This window comes from Coregonus lavaretus, assembly GCF_964263955.1.
Source record: "Coregonus lavaretus genome assembly, contig: HAP1_SCAFFOLD_202, whole genome shotgun sequence".
NCBI lineage: Eukaryota > Metazoa > Chordata > Actinopteri > Salmoniformes > Salmonidae > Coregonus > Coregonus lavaretus.
Window position 1 is genome coordinate 64,063 of NW_028156408.1, and position 21,407 is coordinate 85,469.

At 46.0% G+C, this 21,407-nt stretch overlaps 1 protein-coding gene across 2 annotated transcripts in view; it reads right to left on the minus strand.

Annotated features, from left to right (window-relative positions):
• Window positions 1–5,768: 5,768 nt before the first annotated feature.
• The window catches only part of ddr2l (discoidin domain receptor family, member 2, like), a 55,003-nt gene continuing 39,364 nt past the window's right edge, over window positions 5,769–21,407 (minus strand). For both annotated transcript variants that reach the window (XM_084200391.1, XM_084200390.1), the window contains exons 11-17: window positions 19,942–20,149; window positions 17,714–17,958; window positions 17,231–17,358; window positions 15,435–15,632; window positions 13,185–13,419; window positions 9,894–10,043; window positions 5,769–9,146 (exon numbers count right to left, since the gene is read on the minus strand). In XM_084200391.1, the coding sequence (XP_084056517.1) occupies window positions 9,012–9,146; window positions 9,894–10,043; window positions 13,185–13,419; window positions 15,435–15,632; window positions 17,231–17,358; window positions 17,714–17,958; window positions 19,942–20,149 (1,299 nt within the window). In that variant the 3' untranslated portion in view covers window positions 5,769–9,011. The remainder of the gene's footprint in view (window positions 9,147–9,893; window positions 10,044–13,184; window positions 13,420–15,434; window positions 15,633–17,230; window positions 17,359–17,713; window positions 17,959–19,941; window positions 20,150–21,407) is intronic.

Below are 21,407 nucleotides of genomic sequence, written 5' to 3' on the forward strand. Positions count from 1 at the left end.
CCAGAGCGATAACTACAGTATGCTGCAAATACTGCGTCCAAAATACCACAGTCGACTGCAGTTACTGGACTTTTACCTCAGTTTCAAAACTGCAATCTTTTTTTGTATGAGAAATGTATGCACTCACTAACTGTAAGTCGCTCTGATAAGAGCGTCTGCTAAATGGTCCTCTGTAGCTCAGCTGGTAGAGCACGGCGCTTGTAACGCCAAGGTAGTGGGTTCGATCCCCGGGACCACCCATACACAAAAATGTATGCACGCATGACTGTAAGTCGCTTTGGATAAAAGCGTCTGCTAAATGACTAAAATGTAAATGTAAAATGTAATGGCGACATTTATGAGAAGCTAGCCACAATAAGGTTTCGTCACAATAGTGGAATTTGCGGTTCGCCATCAAAATAAAAGTCCCTAATTGAAAGTGATGCAAATGAATACAAAATAGTGGAATCATGTCATATTTGGACTAGATCATGTTAAACAAGGTTGGAATGTTGTTATATAAATTCAACAAAATACAACAAATCCTTATTGTGGCTAGCTTCACATAGGTGGGTCTGACCATCAACCAAAGTGTCTTATAAATGAGGGGTATTTTATACTGAACAAAAATATAAACGCAGCATGCAACAATTTCAAAGATTTTATTACAGGCAAAAATACATTCCTGCAGTCAGCATGCCAATGGCGCGCTCCCTCTTGAGACATCTGCACATTTTGAGACATCTGCACATTTTAGAGTGGCCTTTTATTGTCCCCAGCACAAGGTGCACCCATGTAATGATCATGCTGTTTAATCAGCTCCTTGATATGCCACACCTGTCAGGTGGATGGATTATCTTGGCAAAGGAGAGATGCTCACTAACAGGGATGTAAACATATTTGTGCATAACATTTGAGAGAAATAAGCTTTTTTGTGCGTATGGAACATTTCTGGGATCTTTAATTTCAGCTCATGAAACATGGGACCAACACTTTACATGTTGCGTTTATATTTTTGTTCAGTATAGATGATGACGCCTAGCTAGATAGTTAGCTAGCTAACTATAGCTACTGAAACAGATGATGTCGTTTTGCTATGTTTTTGGGGGGAGAACATTGTTTGTGTCCATCAGCTAGCTTTGTTTCTGACCAGCATTGTCCCAGAGCTTGGGGAAGTGTGTCTGCCTTGTGCAGCAGTGGCAGGTGCGCGAGACAAAACTTTACCAGCATCATAGTATACATATCGTTCAATCGCTGTGACATATGAAATAGGAGTGATACTGTAATCAATGTGTAATCACTACGTTAAAATGTATGAAACGCATTAAATTATTATGTGATGTGCAGTCATATTCATGTACTGATTGGTCAACGAGATTATTTTGACCCAAACGGCGTTCTATTAATATGACACCAATGTCGATGAAACTTCTCAAATCAACTTGATTGGAGGTACACAACACATTCCCCGCTTCTCGTCATGATCCATTCAGCCTTCACCGAGAACCACATACCGGATGTTTAAGAGGGTCGCTAACGTTATATAACATTAGTAAAAAACACAATTTCTTGCCCCGACCTAGCTCAAGATCTAGGCGTCGGATAAGAACGAGACTACAGGGTCCATAAAGGGACAATTAGACTTGCCACCTTTCAGACTGAATAAGTTTGTAGGTGCAACAGTTTTGATTAAATTGTATAATTTATCGCTCTCACGTGCCAATAGAGAACCAATGACGTGCTACCTTTTTGTAGCATTTCTGAAAATGTCCATATATTTTTCAGCCGAATCTCAGAGCTCTATCTAAAACCACGGCCCAGCAACTCATTAACACAGCTGTTTGCCTGCACCAATCATAAGAAGTGGTTGAAAACAAACCTAGGCTACTGTAGATATACACTGAGTCCACAGGAGGCAGCTGAGGGGAGGACAGCTCATAATAATGGCTGGAACGGATCGAATGGAATGGCATCAAAGACATGGAAACCATGTGTTGGATGTATTTGATACCATTCCACCTATTCCACTCCAGCCATTACCACGAGCCCGTCCTCCCCAATTAAGGTGCCACCAACCTCCTGTGACTTGAGTCAGAGCGGAAGAAGAGAGGCCCAACTCAGCGTAGCATCTGTCTCCCTCCAGCAGGGGGCGTTTTTTCATTGTTTCTCCCACCAAGCAAGGAGTTGTTCTATGGAGGTCAACGAGAGTGCCGAATTTGGTCCCCCCAAAAAATGAATGGCTTATTTGCTACGTGAGGTTTATTTCATCTAATATAAGTTTCATAATGCTTAAGTTGTTATGAGTGTACTGATATAAGTAGGACACGTGACGTCCCGGCAACTTAGAGAAAAAATATTTGATATCGGAGTTTTAGAGAAAAAATATTTGATATCGGAGTTGTCTCAAGATGGGTATGCATATTCATGACATGAGGCTAGTAACATAGCGTCTCTCTCTATTGAATACAGGCAGTTGACATCAACAACCCTCATAGAATATTCAAAAAAGCATTACAATAATGAGATGTATCCACCAATCCAAAGAAAGGATAGGCGGGAGCTAGACAGCCTTTGTGGTCAACGACTCCCATTGTTAGGGAGGAGAGACATGTATCTTGTAACTATATCCATAATATTTGACTGAGTGTACAAAACATTAGGAACACCTGCTCTTTCCATGACTGACCAGGTGAATCCAAGTGAAAGCTATGATCCCTTATTGATGGCACTTGTTAAATCCCCTTCAATCAGTGTAGATAATTGGGAGGAGACAGGTTAAATAAGGATTTTTGAGCCTTGAGACAATTGAGACATTGATTGTGTATGTGTGCCATTCAAAGATTTAAGTGCCTTTGAACGGGGTATGGTAGTAGGTGCCAGGCGCACCGGTTTGAGTGTGTCAAGAACTGTAACGCTGCTGGGTTTTTCACGCTCAACAGTTTCCTATGTGTATCAATAATGGTTCACCACCCAAAGGACATCCAGCCAACTTGACACAACTGTGGGAAGCATTGGAGTCTACATTGGCCAGCATCCCAAACCCGGATTATATAAATGTATAGGATGCATTACTCTGCAATGCTTAAGGCTAGAAACAAGCTGTAAAAGGCACAAGAAAGCCGCGGTTGTCATGGGGATCAGAGTATGGAAATCCCACTCATTGCTCACAGAGCGGCAGGTAAAAATCGCTCAGCACTCACCGGAAAAACCCCCACAGCAGTTCCAAATTTGCTTAATTCATTTATTGTTTAAATAGATCATTTAACAAACACCCCATCTACTTTTGTGACTATGTACCATTTGGTTCTGAAGTAGGCTATCGTAAGAAGCTTCAACATTTCAACAACATGTCGTAGGCTACTGAAAAATAACCTACCTACAGTGAGGGAAAAACGTATTTGATCCCCTGCTGATTTTGTACGTTTGCCCACTGACAAAGAAATGATCAGTCTATAATTTTAATGGTAGGTTTATTTGAACAGTGAGAGACAGAATAACAACAAAAAAATCCAGAAAAACCCATGTCAAAAATGTTATAAATTGATTTGCATTTTAATGAGGGAAATATTTATTTGACCCCCTCTCAATCAGAAAGATTTCTGGCTCCCAGGTGTCTTTTATACATGTAACGAGCTGAGATTAGGAGCACACTCTTAAAGGGAGTTTGTTTGTTACCTGTATAAAAGACACCTGTCCACAGAAGCAATCAATCAATCAGATTCCAAACTCTCCACCATGGCCAAGACCAAAGAGCTCTCCAAGGATGTCAGGGACAAGATTGTAGACCTACACAAGGCTGGAATGGGCTACAAGACCATCGCCAAGCAGCTTGGTGAGAAGGTGACAACAGTTGGTGCGATTATTCGCAAATGGAAGAAACACAAAATAACTGTCAATTTCCCTTGGCCTGGGGCTCCATGCAATGATCATTAGAACGGTGAGGAATCAGCCCAAAACTACACGGGAGGATCTTGTCAATGATCTCAAGGCAGATGGGACCATAGTCACCAAGAAAACAATTGGTAACACACTATGCCGTGAAGGACTGAAATCCTGCAGCGCCCGCAAGGTCCCCCTGCTCAAGAAAGCACATATACATGCCCGTCTGAAGTTTGCCAATGAACATCTGAATGATTCAGAGGAGAACTGGGTGAAAGTGTTGTGGTCAGATGAGACCAAAATGGAGCTCTTTGGCATCAACTCAACTCGCCGTGTTTGGAGGAGGAATGCTGCCTATGACCCCAAGAACACCATCCCCACCGTCAAACATAGAGGTGGAAACATTATGCTTTGGGGGTGTTTTTCTGCTAAGGGGACAGGACAACTTCACCGCATCAAAGGGACAATGGACGGGGCCATGTACCGTCAAATCTTGGGTGAGAACCTCCTTCCCTCAGCCAGGGCATTGAAAATGGGTCGTGGATGGGTATTCCAGCATGACAATGACCCAAAACACACGGCCAAGGCAACAAAGGAGTGGCTCAAGAAGAAGCACATTAAGGTCCTGGAGTGGCCTAGCCAGTCTCCAGACCTTAATCCCATAGAAAATCTGTGGAGGGAGCTGAAGGTTCGAGTTGCCAAACGTCAGCCTCTAAACCTTAATGACTTGGAGAAGATCTGCAAAGAGGAGTGGAACAAAATCCCTCCTGAGATGTGTGCAAACCTGGTGGCCAACTACAAGAAACGTCTGACCTCTGTGATTGCCAACAAGGGTTTTGCCACCAAGTACTAAGTCATGTTTTGCAGAGGGGTCAAATAATTATTTACCTCATTAAAATGCAAATCAATTTATAACATTTTTTACATGTGTCTTTCTGGATTTTGTTGTTGTTATTTTATATAATTATTAAAATTATAGACTGATCATGTCTTTGTCAGTGGGCAAACGTACAAAATCAGCAGGGGATCAAATACTTTTTTCCCTCACTGTAGGTGATTGGTTATGTAGCCACTGTGTTAAAAAACAAACAGTTTTTTTCTCTAATCTATTGATGATCCGATGCTTTAATTGTAACTGTGGCTCTGTTACGCTCACATCTTACAGTTGATTGACAACTTTAGCACTCCTCTTTTTTTTTAAACAGCCTATATAGAACCTAAAACCTCTCCGTTGCTGCTGCATGGGCTCATTGGTTGTCTTGCCATCATATTACACAGGCTGCAACCTATTTCTTGGTCGACTCATTTTAACATCTCTGCACATTAGTGGTGGTGTAGGCTAAATAAATACAACAGAATAGGTCTAATTAAAAGCACAGTGATGAAGGAAATGAAAAATGCTGGGCAGAGCATGACCAGAGCTCGTGGCTGAGTGGGAGAGAAAGCGGACACTCCCAATTGATTTTTACATCCGCTGGCATTTACGCTCCGCTCCTCCCTCCACTCCAGCTCCGCTCCTCCCTCCGCTCCTCCCTCCACTCCAGTTCCACTCCGCTCCTCCCTCCACTCCAGCTCCGCTCCTCCCTCCACTCCAGCTCCGCTCCTCCCTCCACTCCAGCTCCGCTCCTCCCTCCACTCCAGCTCCGCTCCTCCCTCCACTCCACTCCGCTCCTCCCTCCACTCCAGCTCCGCTCCTCCCTCCGCTCCTCCCTCCACTCCAGTTCCACTCCGCTCCTCCCTACACTCCAGCTCCGCTCCTCCCTCCACTCCAGCTCCGCTCGCATCCTCCGGTCAAATCTGTGTGCTGTAAAACCTTGGTAGAGCATGGGTGGAGTAGGCATCATTTATTTTTCTACTTCTCACTTAAAACAAATATTTGTTGTTTTTAATTTAAAAAAAATGCTCGATACTGTTTGTCAAGTTTGATTTTAATAAGATAAACAAAGAGAAGCAAAAGATAAGAGGAAAACTATCATGGGGCTGGAATCTTCTCCTCAGCTCCCAATATATTACTATACAAATCTACTCTGACTACACTATGTACAAGTCAGCCACATACGTATGAGAAGAGTTTATAAACTGGAAGTGATGAATAGTAAAAGAGAAAATCAAGGAGTGTCCTCTATCACCTGACACCAAACCAACCAATCATTACCACCCGTTACGCATTCAAACACTAACACTTGGTTATTTCACTCTCATGCGAACACGTTGCACAGTCGAACTCTAGCAGACCGCCGCCACACGCACGCTCGAACAAAGCACTCCTTTTACCCCTTTACCACAGTTGTGCTTCCATGTCATCCAAAAAGCGGAGAAAGCCACTCCAGAGAGGGAACTGTTATAAAGCTCTGGTCAATAATCAGCTTTCTTCTATCCAATCCCAACCATGGTGGCCATGTTGGAAAACAAAAACATGACTTGCTCTGTCTGGACCGGCATTAAGGGATTCATCTCTAACAATGAACATTAGCTAACACTGGCTCACTTCAGCAAAGACCTCTGGGAGATTGAGTTTAGTGGTTTCCTGACATCCCCCTCCCCACCCTCTCTCCCCCTTCATCCCTTCCTCCCTCCCCTCTCCATGCGTTGCAGATTGTATTGCACAACAACAGGGCATCTAAACACACTCCAAGTTGAACCACTTCCCCCAGTGCTCTATGGAATGTCAAACATACACATAACACATCCAGAGAGCCCCACCTCCCAGGAGAGAGCCACCTTTCAGCAGAGAGCCCCTCCTCCAAGCAGAGAGCCCCTCCTCCAAGCAGAGAGCCCCTCCTCCAAGCAGAGAGCCCCTCCTCCCAGCAGACACACAGACACACTTTGAAGCATCAGATACAGTACAGGTGAACAACACAACACATTAATATCAATGTTAATAACATCAACAATGACAACAAAAAAACATATACTTAAAATAGGGGGGGCTTAACGTTTTGAAATAACAAAAAAAGTAAAATGTACTTTAAAAACTTTTACACTAACATGACAACATTGATTGATCTCCCCATGGACATGTGTCATCTACACAGAGATCCCTTTCAATTATATTTACAACCACAATTAAATTCAGCCTTCATTTCAATCCCTGGCCAGTGAGCAAGCTTCAACTCACATTAATTCTCAGCTACAATCATAGAAATAGATTTACTAGAACGGGCGTACCCATTCAAAGCAATGAGGCCATAATGGGTGGAGCGGTGGCCAGGAAATACAGCAGTAATTCTATTGCTATGGCTCAATTCATCTGAAGGTGGAGCTGTGAACACAACAGCTGTTTGGTCAGAGGCTTGGCCACAACAACATGCTAGCTACTGTATACTCGCAAAGAGTGTTGTCCAGCTTCTAGCTCTGGTCCACGTCACCGTTAGTGCGTGTTCCTCCACTGGAATGCGCACAAACGCCCTGGACCAGAGCTAACCAGCCTCCAGCTTCACAACGCAGATGACTGAATCTCTGTAGGGGATAGCTAATGGTATCTCATTAATGCTAATTAGCTTTAATGCTATCTGATAAGGCTGCACAGCTTGCGGTAGGTATCTCCAGGGGGACAGTGCCTTGCGGTAGGCATCTCCAGGGGGACAGTGCCTTGCGGTAGGCATCTCCATGGGGACAGTGCCTTGCGGTAGGCATCTCCAGGAGGACAGTGCCTTGCGGTAGGCATCGCCATGGGGACAGTGCCTTGCGGTAGGCATCTCCATGGGGACAGTGCCTTGCGGTAGGCATCTCCATGGGGACAGTGCCTTGCGGTAGGCATCTCCATGGGGACAGTGCCTTGCGGTAGGCATCTCCATGGGGACAGTGCCTTGCGGTAGGCATCTCCAGGGGGACAGTGCCTTGCGGTAGACATCTCCAGGGGGACAGTGCCTTGCGGTAGGCATCTCCATGGGGACAGTGCCTTGCGGTAGGCATCTCCATGGGGACAGTGCCTTGCGGTAGGCATCTCCATGGGGACAGTGCCTTGCGGTAGGCATCTCCATGGGGACAGTGCCTTGCGGTAGGCATCTCCATGGGGACAGTGCCTTGCGGTAGGCATCGCCATGGGGACAGTGCCTTGCGGTAGGCATCTCCATGGGGACAGTGCCTTGCGGTAGGCATCTCCATGGGGACAGTGCCTTGCGGTAGGCATCGCCATGGGGACAGTGCCTTGCGGTAGGCATCTCCATGGGGACAGTGCCTTGCGGTAGGCATCTCCATGGGGACAGTGCCTTGCGGTAGGCATCTCCATGGGGACAGTGCCTTGCGGTAGGCATCTCCATGGGGACAGTGCTTTCTATTGCTCATCATCAGTCCGTTGTGGCTCCCCAACCCTCTCTAAAGCAGGGTTAGGGTCAGGGTCAGAGGGTTAGGGTCCTATTCTAGCTATGACAGTAGTTCTGCTTTAGCCATAGGCCTTATCCAAACTGACCTGTATAACATTCATATTCAAAAAGGACAATAAAATCTGAGTCAAACAAATCAAAAATATCAAAGTCCTAACTCCAGTGTGGGGATAATAAAAGGAACATATCATGGATACATGGAAGACAACCAGGCAGCAGTGCTTTACATGAAAAAACCACAGGGTCTGAAGACAAAAGCATTAGTCCAGTTGTTGATTTCTTACTAGGCCTAGTTTTAGGGAAAATATGTTTTCTTTACTAAAACAAAATGAAAACACAACATACTGTATAAAGATGTCTGAACAGAATTCAATTTACACAAACCATGAACAGACAAAAGGGTGAGAGCTTTTCATGGATTTAAAATGATAAGATCCATCACTGAAGAAAGTGAAAGAAGTCGTCCACATTGTCGAGGTGATAACCTCAACCCATTTTCCTGCTCTCTCTAAATGACATCGCTGCATCCTCTTCCAGTCCTCCTCGTTGTCTGTCTGTTTACGTCTGTCTGTCTAGTCCCGTGTAGCTCAGTTGGTAGAGCATGGCGTTTGCAAGCCAGGGTTGTGGGTTCAATTCTCACGGGGGGCCAGTATGAAAAATGTATGCACTCACTAACTGTAAGTCGCTCTGGATAAGAGCATCTGCTAAATGACAAAAATGTAAAAAAAAAAAATGTCTGTCTGTCCTTCTGTCTGTCAGTCAGAGGGATTAAGAGAAGAGAATTCAGGCTAAATGGACCCCTCACTCAGGACTGCCAGGGTTCAAAGTTCACTGGACCACGTGTGGTCGTAAGGCCTGGTACAACCCCTCGAAGGTGGGTCGATCGGCGATGTCGCGGTCCCAACAACGCATCATCAGCTCAAATAGAGAGGGAGGACAGAGCGGTGGGGCGAAGAGGAAGATCTAGAAGAAAATTGGGAAATGGGGTGGATGGGGAAATGGGGTGCCAAAACATTACTGTTAGGTCCAGATATATAATGGAGTTTACTATGCATGCAGGATGACACAATTTGAGCACAAGACTAAAATAATATTTGACCCATATGGAAAATAATTACATATCGTTGAATGTGAGACAAAGCTAAGCTACTCCACCTAATTACATGTTTTATCCTATGCATTGATGAATCCAGTACCTGGATACCCCTCTTTTTTTTTTTACATTTACATTTTTAGTCATTTAGCAGATGCTCTTATCCAGAGCGACTTACAGGAGCAATTAGGGTTAAGTGCCTTGCTCAAGGGCACAGACAGATTTTTCTCCTAGTCGGCTCGGGGATTAGAACCAGCGACCTTTCGGTTACTGGCACTACGCTCTTAACCGCTAAGCTACCTGCCGCCCTCTTCTCTCTACACTCTTAGAAAAAAAGTTTATATCTAAAACCTAAAATAGTTATTTGGCTGTCCCCATAGGAAACCCTTCCAGGTAGAACCTTTCCGTAACCAAAAACGGTTCTCTTATGGGGACAGCCGAATAACCCTTTTTTCTAAGAGTGTACCCAATAACAATCTCTCCATTTAAGAAGGGCTTAAGCTCTTTTAATTCCCAATGTATTGTTCTCATAACTAAACACTTGACGTTTTCAATGTTTTTGTCCCCCCCATGTATAAATGAATGAATGGATAAATTAAATCAATTAAATCACTTACCTGTCTGCCCTGGTTTCGGAAGAACTCGCCAGTGTTTTCGATGACCTGTTCGTCTGACAGTAGGCTGTAGGGCTGCTCTTTACACAGAGTGAAGATCTCCCACAGGGTGACGCCAAAGGCCCACACATCACTGGCCGTGGTGAACTTTCCCTGGAGAGGAACCACACAGATGGTGAAGTTTCCCTTAGGTACAGATCTAGGATCAGCTTTTCCTCCCCCAATCCTGACCGTAGCTATTAGTGCGGAAAATGCAAAAACTGACCCCAAGATCAGCGTCAAGGGACAACTTCACCCTAAACCTCACACCAACACCCACGGGATCTATCTGAGTGGTATTGATTAGGCACCAAACTGAAGACAATAGACAAACAGGGTTGGGGGACAGGTTTTCATAAGTGTTTTGCTATGGTGTGCACTAATGCATAGGACCCAGATGTAGCCAAATAAAGGTTGACTTAACTACTCAAAATGGTTGCCTATAGCTTCCATAAGAGTTCTGAATGAGCTTTTCAGGAAACACATTTATATTCACATTTACATAATCTCTATCTCTCATCCACTCAACACCACTGTTTCAATGTGAAATTAAGCCATATATACACAGCACATTTTTCAATCATTTTCTATCCTAAAAATTGGGAATAAGCAAAGGCTTTGATTTTTCATCAAACAGATGGAAAGGGGGTCTTAGAAAACATCTTCCAGAAAAAGTATCAGAAAAAGGGGGCTGAACTTTCTGATTTGGCATCGTTTTTCGGCTTGGTCATTAAGAAATGCAGCGGCCATGACTGAAGCCAAACAAGAGTTGTCTTGTGGGTTGGTTTAATGTGGGTGTCTCTTGTGTGTGTGTGTGTTCGCACGTGGCAAATGTTTCTACATTCACTCTGCCAAAACTTCTTTCACCAATTAGCTTCAGCCTGGCTGGTGTGCGACCCATGGCAAAGTTGGTTTGACTTTGGATAGTCTATCTCTGGGGCTAGTTAGGGACTGTCAATAAATTACACAATGTAAATGGGACCCCATTTTCATGTTGTACATCTTTTAGTTGTGTTATTAAATGCTTTCAATATTTGTAAATTAATTTCTACAATTTGTTGTCGGTTTGAGATCATAGAAATTAGAAGCTATTGACATTTCTTAATATTGTCCCATGTACATTGTGTAATTTACTGATGGTACCTCACTAGCACCATAGGGATATCCAATGTCAAACCAAATTTACCATAGGCATTACCATCAGGTCATGTGCAGCTGTGCTCCGAATTGATGATTACTTGGGTGCTGCCAGCTGTGGGCAGGATTGAAATAAACCCAACCCAAGGAAAACTGTTAGGGTACCCTTCATTCCGTGACACAATTTTTTCCTATCATCTCGCAAATCTCCGTTTTGGACGAGACTGTGTTGTTTTGTGTAGACTGGAACCAGACTGTGTTGTTTTGTGTAGACTGGAACCAGACTGTGTTGTTTTGTGTAGACTGGAACCAGACTGTGTTGTTTTGTGTAGACTGGAACCAGACTGTGTTGTTTTGTGTAGACTGGAACCAGACTGTGTTGTTTTGTGTAGACTGGAACCAGACTGTGTTGTTTTGTGTAGACTGGAACCAGACTGTGTTGTTTTGTGTAGACTGGAACCAGACTGTGTTGTTTTGTGTAGACTGGAACCAGACTGTGTTGTTTTGGACGAGACTTTAGGTCTACCCTGGCAAGAGTGTCCAAAAGGGTGTTTAGCGTCCCTAGTGGCTCTGCAAGTGTGGAGAGGATATTATCCGCCGCTAGGCCTGCTCTTCAGGCACCATGGAGAGGATATTATCCGCCGCTGGCCGGCTCTTCAGGCACCATCGCATGAGCCTGAAGCCACAGACTGGCCAAACGCATGTTTCTAAAAAGGAATTCTAAAAATGAATTCAAAAAGGCACTAATAAGTCATTTTTTCGTTTTACATTTGTATTTAATTCTAAGTAAGTCACAGCCTATATGCACAATTTATAGACCATAATGATTTAATACAACGAAAATGTTTAAATGCTGAGCGCTTAATGTCCCTACCAGGCTATTGCGTCACACTCGCTAATGCTTCACAATGTATTTCTTTGTAGGCTATAGCCTTGAAATAATAGAAATAATATAGCCTAAATAATTCATTTTTGTTCCTTCTTAGGCTCCCTGTCTGGCTCCTGGCCTATTTAGAGTGTTTATATGCTGTTTAATATGACATGTAGCCTATTTGAAATGATGTGCGCTTCTTACAGTCACCTTTTCATGTTTATTCAAATACTTTTCATTCCATACCATTCAATACCATTCATTTCAATACTTCAAAACAAAATGGTAGGTCCAGGTAGTCACAAAAACAGATCGGTGTTGGTTAAATTGTGATTTTAATGAATGGAGCGAATTTGGAGCGGCAGTTTTTTTTTCTTGTGAGCGTGGAGCGGTTTTTAGCAGAGCAGTTGGAAAGGACGTGGAGCGCTGGAGCGGTCCAACGGCTCAACCCAGCTCACATGCTCTGGTTCAGAGCAACACCATCATAGTAAAGCCCTATTATTTTGTTAAGATGATTCATTTCTAAAGATTATATAATTTATTTAATGTGATTAGTGATTAATTTGTATGTAAAAAAAACCAAACATGTCCCTCATTTTAAAGTCAACCCTGTAACGTGAACTGAACTATCTTTTTTAATAAGGTGAAACTATTCCTTTTTAAATATTTTTTTAAATAGAAACATCGAACATCTAATAGTCAAATTATACTATAAAAGCAGGTGAGCTGGTTCTACTCTTTTTGGCCAAACTGAGAGGGTCAAGCATAATACGTCAAACCTGTTACCCATAGATAGACAGGCTAGAAATGTTATTTTACTGGCAGTCCGCCAGGGTCTTAAATTTTTTTTGTAAAGCTTGCATTCAATTGCCCCTCCCCTGTTGCACACAACACGCTTCCATTCCCCCTGTCACAAGGGGATTTATGGCCCTGTGACGGTCAACTCTCTTACGGTCAACCCTATTTATGGCCCTGTGACGGTCAACTCTCTTACGGTCAACCCCCTGTGACGGTCAACTCTCTTACGGTCAACCCTATTACTTTATTTGGCTATTAATAAGCATATTTGGCACTTACTATAGTCATTTTTTTTATTTAACCTCTTGAGATGGAAAACATGTTTTTATTAGGTTGAACATGTGCTTGTCATGACAGAATGTTAACATTTTGTGAATTTTTTTCACCACGTTAACTACCCAAAAGGGACTCATTTTGTGGAATGACCCTAAAGTATTATCCTTTCTCACCAGTAGAATGCTCTCCCAGGCCATCCAGCGGATGGGCAGCACGGCTCGCCCCTGGATGCGGTAGTAGTCACTACTGTACAGGTTCCTGCTCATGCCGAAGTCTGCTATCTTGATGGTGAGTCTGCGGTCCAGCAGGCAGTTACGTGTGGCCAAGTCTCGGTGCACAAAGTTCAGAGAGGCCAGGTAGCGCATGCCGGACGAGATCTGTACTGACATGTGCAGGAGGTCTGACAAACTACAGAGAGAGAGAGAGAGAGGAGAGCGAGAGAGAGAGGAGAGATAGCGAAGCGACAGAGAGAGAGAGAGAGAGGGGAGAGAGAGAGAGAGGGGAGATAGTAAAGAGAGAGAGAGAGGAGAGATAGCGAAGCGACAGAGAGAGAGAGAGAGGGGAGAGAGAGGGAGGGGAGAGAAAGAGGGAGAGAGGAGAGATAGCAAAGAGAGAGAGGAGAGAGGAGAGATAGCGAAGAGAGAGAGAGAGAGAGATAGCGAAGAGAGAGATGGAGAGAGATAGCAGAGAGAGGAGAGATAGCGAAGAGAGAGAGAGAGGAGAGATAGCGAAGAGAGAGAGAGAGAGGAGAGATAGCGAAGAGAGAGAGAGAGGAGAGATAGCGAAGAGAGAGAAGAGAGAGAGGGAGGGGGAGAGGAGAGATAGCAAAGAGAGAGTGGAGAGATAGCGAAGAGAGAGAGAGAGCAAGAGAGGAGAGATAGCGAAAAGAGAGATGGAGAGAGATAGCAGAGAGAGAGGAGAGATAGCGAAGAGAGAGAGAGCAGAGATAGCGAAGAGAGAGAGAGAAGAGATAGCGAAGAGAGAGAGAGGAGAGATAGCAGAGAGAGAGCGAGAGAGGAGAGATAGCGAAGAGAGCGAGAGGAGAGATAGCAAAGAGAGAGAGAAAGATAGCGAAGAGAGAGAGAGAGAACCAATGTGTTAGCTTAGGAAGACATCAATGTACAACAATGGTGTTGGAGGAAGTGAGGGTGTGGGTGGGTGAGGGCATACTGTAGTAATAGAATCATTGAGTCATTTACCTTGATTTCTATGGGTGAGAGAATTGGTTAATTCAGGCCAATTCAAATCTGGACCTCCCAAGCCAGGAGGAGCGTGGTGAGAGGGGAGGAAACCGAGGAGGAGCGTGGTGAGAGGGGAGGAGACCGAGGAAGAGCGTGGTGAGAGGGGAGGAGACAGAGGAGGAATGTGGTGAGAGGGAAGGAGATCGAGGAGTGGGTGTGGTGAGAGGGGAGGAGACCGAGGAGTGGGTGTGGTGAGAGGAGAGGAGACCGAGGAGTGGGTGTGGTGAGAGGGGAGGAGACCGAGGAGTGGGTGTGGTGAGAGGAGAGGAGACCGAGGAAGAGCGTGGTGAGAGGGGAGGAGACAGAGGAGGAATGTGGTGAGAGGGAAGGAGATCGAGGAGTGGGTGTGGTGAGGGGAGGAGACCGAGGAGCGGGTGTGGTGAGAGGGGAGGAGACCGAGGAGTGGGCGTGGTGAGAGGGGAGGAGACCGAGGAGGAGCGTGGTGAGGAGACCGAGGAGTGGGTGTGGTGAGAGGGGAGGAGACCCAGAAGTTGGTGTGATGAGAGGGGAGGAGACCGAGGAGTGGGTGTGGTGAGAGGGGAGGAGACCCAGGACTTGGTGTGATGAGAAGGGAGGAGACAGAGGAGTGGGTGTGGTGAGAGGGGAGGAGACCGAGGAGTGGGTGTGGTGAGAGGAGAGGAGACCGAGGAGTGGGTGTGGTGAGGGGAGGAGACAGAGGAGCGGGTGTGGTGAGAGGGGAGGAGACTGAGGAGTGGGCGTGGTGAGAGGGGAGGAGACCAAGGATGAGCGTGGTGAGAGGGGAGGAGACCGAGGAGGAGCGTGGTGAAAGGGGAGGAGACCGAGGAAGAGCGTGGTGAGAGGGGAAGAGACCCAGGAGTTGGTGTGGTGAGAGGGGAGGAGACTGAGGAGGAGCATGGTGAGAGGGGAGGAGACCGAGGAGTGGGTGTGGTGAGAGGGGAGGAGACCCAGGAGTTGGTGTGATGAGAGGGGAGGAGACCGAGGAGTGGGTGTGGTGAGAGGGGAAGAGACCGAGGAGTGGGTGTGGTGAGGGTAGGAGACTGAGGAGCGGGCGTGGCGAGAGGGGAGGAGACCGAGGAGTGGGCATGGCGAGGGGAGGAGACCGAGGAGTGGGCGCGGTGAGAGGGGAGGAGACCGAGGAGTGGGCATGGCGAGAGGGGAGGAGACCAAGGGGTGGGCGTGGTGAGAGGGGGATGGTCTCACCTGACCGAGGGGATGTTGTTGGCATGGGTCAGAGTGCTCTCCATCTCTCTCTGGGACAGGAACATGTTGAGGTCTCCGTTGTCCATGTACTCAGTCACCATGCACAGGGGGTCCGAGCTCACACACACACACAGCAACTGGATGATGTTGGGGTCGTTGAGCCTCGACATGATCTTGATCTCCTTCAAGAAGTCGTACCTGTGTGTTGGGGAGGGGGTTAGAATACCACAGGTCAGAACATAGCTCTGCATACACACAGTGTACTGTAAGTAGGAAGAACGTAGCTCTGCATACCCACAGTGTACAGTAAGTAGGAAGAACGTAGCTCTGCATACCCACGGTGTACAGTAAGTAGGAAGAACGTAGCTCTGCATACCCACAGTGTACAGTAAGTAGGAAGAACGTAGCTCTGCATACCCACAGTGTACTGTAAGTAGGAAGAACGTAGCTCTGCATACCCACAGTGTACAGTAAGTAGGAAGAACGTAGCTCTGCATACCCACAGTGTACAGTAAGTAGGAAGAACGTAGCTCTGCATACCCACAGTGTACAGTAAGTAGGAAGAACGTAGCTCTGCATACACACAGTGTACTGTAAGTAGGAAGAACATAGCTCTGCATACCCACAGTGTACAGTAGGTAGGAAGAACGTAGCTCTGCATACCCACAGTGTACTGTAAGTAGGAAGAACGTAGCTCTGCATACCCACAGTGTACAGTAAGTAGGAAGAACGTAGCTCTGCATACCCACAGTGTACAGTAAGTAGGAAGAACGTAGCTCTGCATACACATAGTGTACTGTAAGTAGGAAGAACGTAGTTCTGCATACACATAGTGTACTGTAAGTAGGAAGAACATAGCTCTGCATACACATAGTGTACTGTAAGTAGGAAGAACGTAGCTCTGCATACCCACAGTGTACAGTAAGTAGGAAGAACGTAGCTCTGCATACCCACAGTGTATAGTAAGTAGGAAGAACGTAGCTCTGCATACCCACAGTGTACTGTAAGTAGGAAGAACGTAGCTCTGCATACCCACAGTGTACAGTAAGTAGGAAGAACGTAGCTCTGCATACCCACAGTGTACAGTAAGTAGGAATAACGTAGCTCTGCATACACATAGTGTACTGTAAGTAGGAAGAACGTAGCTCTGCATACCCACAGTGTACAGTAAGTAGGATGAACGTAGCTCTGCATACCCACAGTGTACAGTAAGTAGGAAGAACGTAGCTCTGCATACCCACAGTGTACTGTAAGTAGGAAGAACGTAGCTCTGCATACCCACAGTGTACAGTAAGTAGGAAGAACGTAGCTCTGCATACACATAGTGTACTGTAAGTAGGAAGAACGTAGCTCTGCATACCCACAGTGTACAGTAAGTAGGAAGAACGTAGCTCTGCATACCCACAGTGTACAGTAAGTAGGAAGAACGTAGCTCTGCATACCCACAGTGTACTGTAAGTAGGAAGAACGTAGCTCTGCATACCCACAGTGTACAGTAAGTAGGAAGAACGTAGCTCTGCATACCCACAGTGTACAGTAAGTAGGAAGAACGTAGCTCTGCATACACATAGTGTACTGTAAGTAGGAAGAACGTAGCTCTGCATACACATAGTGTACTGTAAGTAGGAATATTCACATGTTCTTGTGAGAGCAGAAATGACTGTGATCAAACAATTCTGTCATCTTTGCTCTATAAGACTTTCAATATGCACAGTAACAAACACACACACACCTGGTGAACACAAAACAAACACACACACACACCTGGTGAACACAAAACAAACACACACACACACCTGGCGTTGTTCGTGGCGTCCGCCCTCAGTTGCTTCACTGCCACCAGTACAGGCCGTCCATCCCGGTCGGGAAGGGGGGCGCCCTCCCCCAGAAACTCAGGCAGACCCTCAGCCTCACACAGGTGGACCTGCACAGGGTCCATAATAAACCATTTATAATCATTTGCAAACAGTTTGCTCATCATTTATTAATCATTACTCCCACATTTGTAAATGTTAGTAAGCTAGTTATTCACACATGCATATAGTTCATTAAACATCCTGTGTTGTAAGCTTGTTATTTTACCAGGTACTGCAGGAATGTCTACCAATGGCATGCCCATCTTTTTGTGAGACATTACACTGGTCACTCAAAACATTTATAAACTCTTTAAAAAGTATAGATAGCGCTCACTTTAGATTAGGGACTCAAAAAATACTTTACTAATCTGCAGTTGTCTGTGTGTATGTCAACAAGAACTTATACAGTACGAAGGTCCTCACCTCTCCAAACTGTCCCTCCCCCAGCTTCTCCCTGAAGAGCAGCCGGTGGCGGGGAAACTCTGCCACGGAGATGTCCTTGCGGGTGAGCGAGTCGACGGTGAGCGCTGGCACGGCATACATGTTACTGCCCGTCACACCCTGCAGGCTCACGATGTCTGTCTCGGCGTAGTGCGGCACGCTACTCTGGAAGCACTGATGAGGCGTGCACTGGGTGACATCGGGCTCCGCATAGCCCCCACCACACGCTGAGGAGGAGGAGGATGAGGAAGAGCGGGAGGAGGAGGAAGGAGAATGTTAGGGAGGAAGAGGAGGAGGAGGAGGAGAGAGGGGGAGGAGGAGAATGAGAGAGGAGGAGGAAGGAGAATGTTAGGGAGGATGAGGAGGAGGAAGGAGAATGATAGAGAGGATGAGGAGGAGGAAGGAGAATGTTAGGGAGGATGAGGAGGAGGAAGGAGAATGTTAGGGAGGATGAGGAGGAGGAAGGAGAATGTTAGGGAGGATGAGGAGGAGGAAGGAGAATGTTAGGGAGGAAGAGGAGGATGAAGAGAAGGAGGAGAGAGTGGGAGGAGGAGAGAGGGGGAGGAGGAGGAGGAGAGAGGGGGAGGAGGAGAGAGGGGGAGGTGGAGAGAGGGGGAGGAGGAGAGAGGGGGAAAGACAAAGAGAGAGTGAAAGTTTGGGCTAAGCTCCTGACTGTTATGATAACCAGGTCCTGTATTCATAAAGCATCTCAGAGCAGGAGTGCTGATCTAGGATCTAGGATCAGGTCCCCCTTGTCCAAGTAATCTTATTATCATTCATTATGATCTAAAAGGCTAAACTGATCCTAGAGCAGCAGTCCTACTCTACGTTTTGAACACGGTCCCAGAATCATAAAGCTAAGGATGAAATGAGAACAGTCCCAGACAGTAACAAACCCTGGCAGTCAGTAACAGACCCTGGCAGTCCCAGTCAGTAACAGACCCTGGCAGTCCCAGACAGTAACAGACCCTGGCAGTCCCAGTCAGTAACAGACCCTGGCAGTCCCAGACAGTAACAGACCCTGGCAGTCCCAGACAGTAACAGACCCTGGCAGTCCCAGACAGTAACAGACCCTGGCAGTCCCAGTCAGTAACAGACCCTGGCAGTCCCAGTCAGTAACAGACCCTGGCAGTCCCAGACAGTAACAGACCCTGGCAGTCCCAGTCAGTAACAAACCCTGGCAGTCCCAGACAGTAACAGACCCTGGCAGTCCCAGACAGTAACAAACCCTGGCAGTCAGTAACAGACCCTGGCAGTCCCAGACAGTAACAGACCCTGGCAGTCCCAGTCAGTAACAGACCCTGGCAGTCCCAGACAGGAACAGACCCTGGCAGTCAGTAACAGACCCTGGCAGTCCCAGTCAGTAACAAACCCTGGCAGTCCCAGACAGTAACAGACCCTGGCAGTCCCAGACAGTAACAAACCCTGGCAGTCAGTAACAGACCCTGGCAGTCCCAGACAGTAACAGACCCTGGCAGTCCCAGACAGTAACAGACCCTGGCAGTCCCAGTCAGTAACAGACCCTGGCAGTCCCACACAGTAACAGACCCTGGCAGTCCCAGACAGTAACAGACCCTGGCAGTCCCAGACAGTAACAGACCCTGGCAGTCCCAGACAGTAACAGACCCTGGCAGTCCCAGACAGGAACGCAGAAGGGACTATAGACTCAAATCCTGACAAGGAGGACATTCCCCCTCCCCACCACTATACTATTCTATATCGTTCTGATGTTATAGTCCGATAGTAAAACGGAAATACAAAGAGACACTGGCATTATGTAAATAACACAGTCAACATTTCCACTCATCCTCGGGCGGCCATTCCGGCTCTTCATATTGGCACACCTTTCACCTCTTACCACGAGAGGGGCCTTCGGTCGTGACGAGAGGTCAGGAAGAGGTCATAGACAGGATTTTCTGAGGCATAGGGCTAGACGGTAGAGGGAGAGGGAGGAGGACTGGAAGGTAAAGAAGAGAGAGAACTGAGCAACAGATCAGCATGCATAGCATACAACATTCCAGAGAATATTGAGAATCAAGAGTAGCAGCCGGCATGATCAACAAGTTTGATTTGTAAGGCAGGAGAAGCAAGTAACAGTCACAGCACCATGCAAACTATAAGGACTAAGAAGTAACACGGATCCTTTGATTGAAAGAAAGAGGAAGGGGGGAGGAGAAAGGAGAGGAAGAGAGAAAAGGAGAGGCGTTTACCTGAGGTCTCTGCACTCTGAGACAGTTCAGGCAGCTTGTTCCTGAGGCCGGCTGGGTCTTGGTACTGAGGGTCCAGGAGGAAGACGCGCTCGTACGGGTGGTCCATCTGAGAGACCCGGGGGGGCACGGGAGGGGTCTGCAGAATAATGGTGTCACTACTGGAGGACAGGCGCACGGTGACCTCCTCCTCGAGGATACGGCGTGGAGCCTGGGGAGGGAGGCAGGCAGGGATCAGGGTCTTTAGGGAAGGGAACATTACCGCTACCTCCCTCTTCAAGGCGCATAAATTAAGGAGCAAATTGAAGTGAGGAGGAAACTCAGCATCTCTTGGAGGGCTGTGGAATTTGGTTTATAAAACCCTTAAATGCACTAAGGTGTAAGGGCCCCGGGGGGTTGGATTTCTACTGAGCTAACATATGGAATTGTTTTAAGATGGTCATAAAAAAGTATCATTTAGCTATTTGATGTGGAATGTTAGGACCCCTGTAAGTATAAAAAATATATATACAACAATGATTTAATAAAACATTGAATTTCGCCTTAGATACGCATAGATATGCATTGAATGAAATTCATACATGGTAAAACAGATAGTCCAGAAATATATCAAAAGGAAGTTTGTTTTGAAGTGTCTGTCCAATATCTGATAGATATAAGAAAGATCAATAAATTATATATATAGTACCAGTCAAATGTTTGGACACACCTACTCATTCAAGGGTTTTTCTTTATTTGTACTGTTTTCAAAACTATGAAATAACACATATGGAATCATGTAGTAATCAAAAAAAGTGTTAAACAAATCAAAATAGATTTTATATTTGAGATTCTTCAAAGTAGCAACCCTTTGCCTTGATGACAGCTTTGCACACTCTTGGCATTCTCTCAACCAGCTTCATGGGGTAGTCACCTGAAATGCATTTCAATTAACAGGTGTGCCTTCTTAAAAGTTAATTTGTGGAATTTATTTCCTTCTTAATGCGTTTGAGTCAATCTGTTGCGTTGTGACAGGGTAGGGGGGTATACAGAAGATAGCCCTATTTGGTGAAAGACCAAGTCCATATTATGGCAAGAACAGCTCAAATAAGCAAAGAGAAATGACAGTCCATCATTACTTTAAGACATGAAGGTCAGTCAATACGGAACATTTCAAGAACTTTACTTCAAGTGCAGTCGCAACAACCATCAAGTGCTATGATGAAACTGGCTCTCATGAGGACTGCCACAGGAATGGAAGACTCAGAGTTACCTCTGCTGCAGAGGATAAGTTCATTAGAGTTACCAGCCTCAGAAATTGCAGCCCAAATAAATGCTTCACAGAGTTCTAGTCACAGACACATCTCAACATCAACTGTTCAGAGGAGACTGTGTGAATCAGGCCTTCATGGTCAAATTGCTGCAAAGAAACCACTACTAAAGGACACCAATAAGAAGAAGAGACCTGCTTGGGCCAAGAAACACGAGCA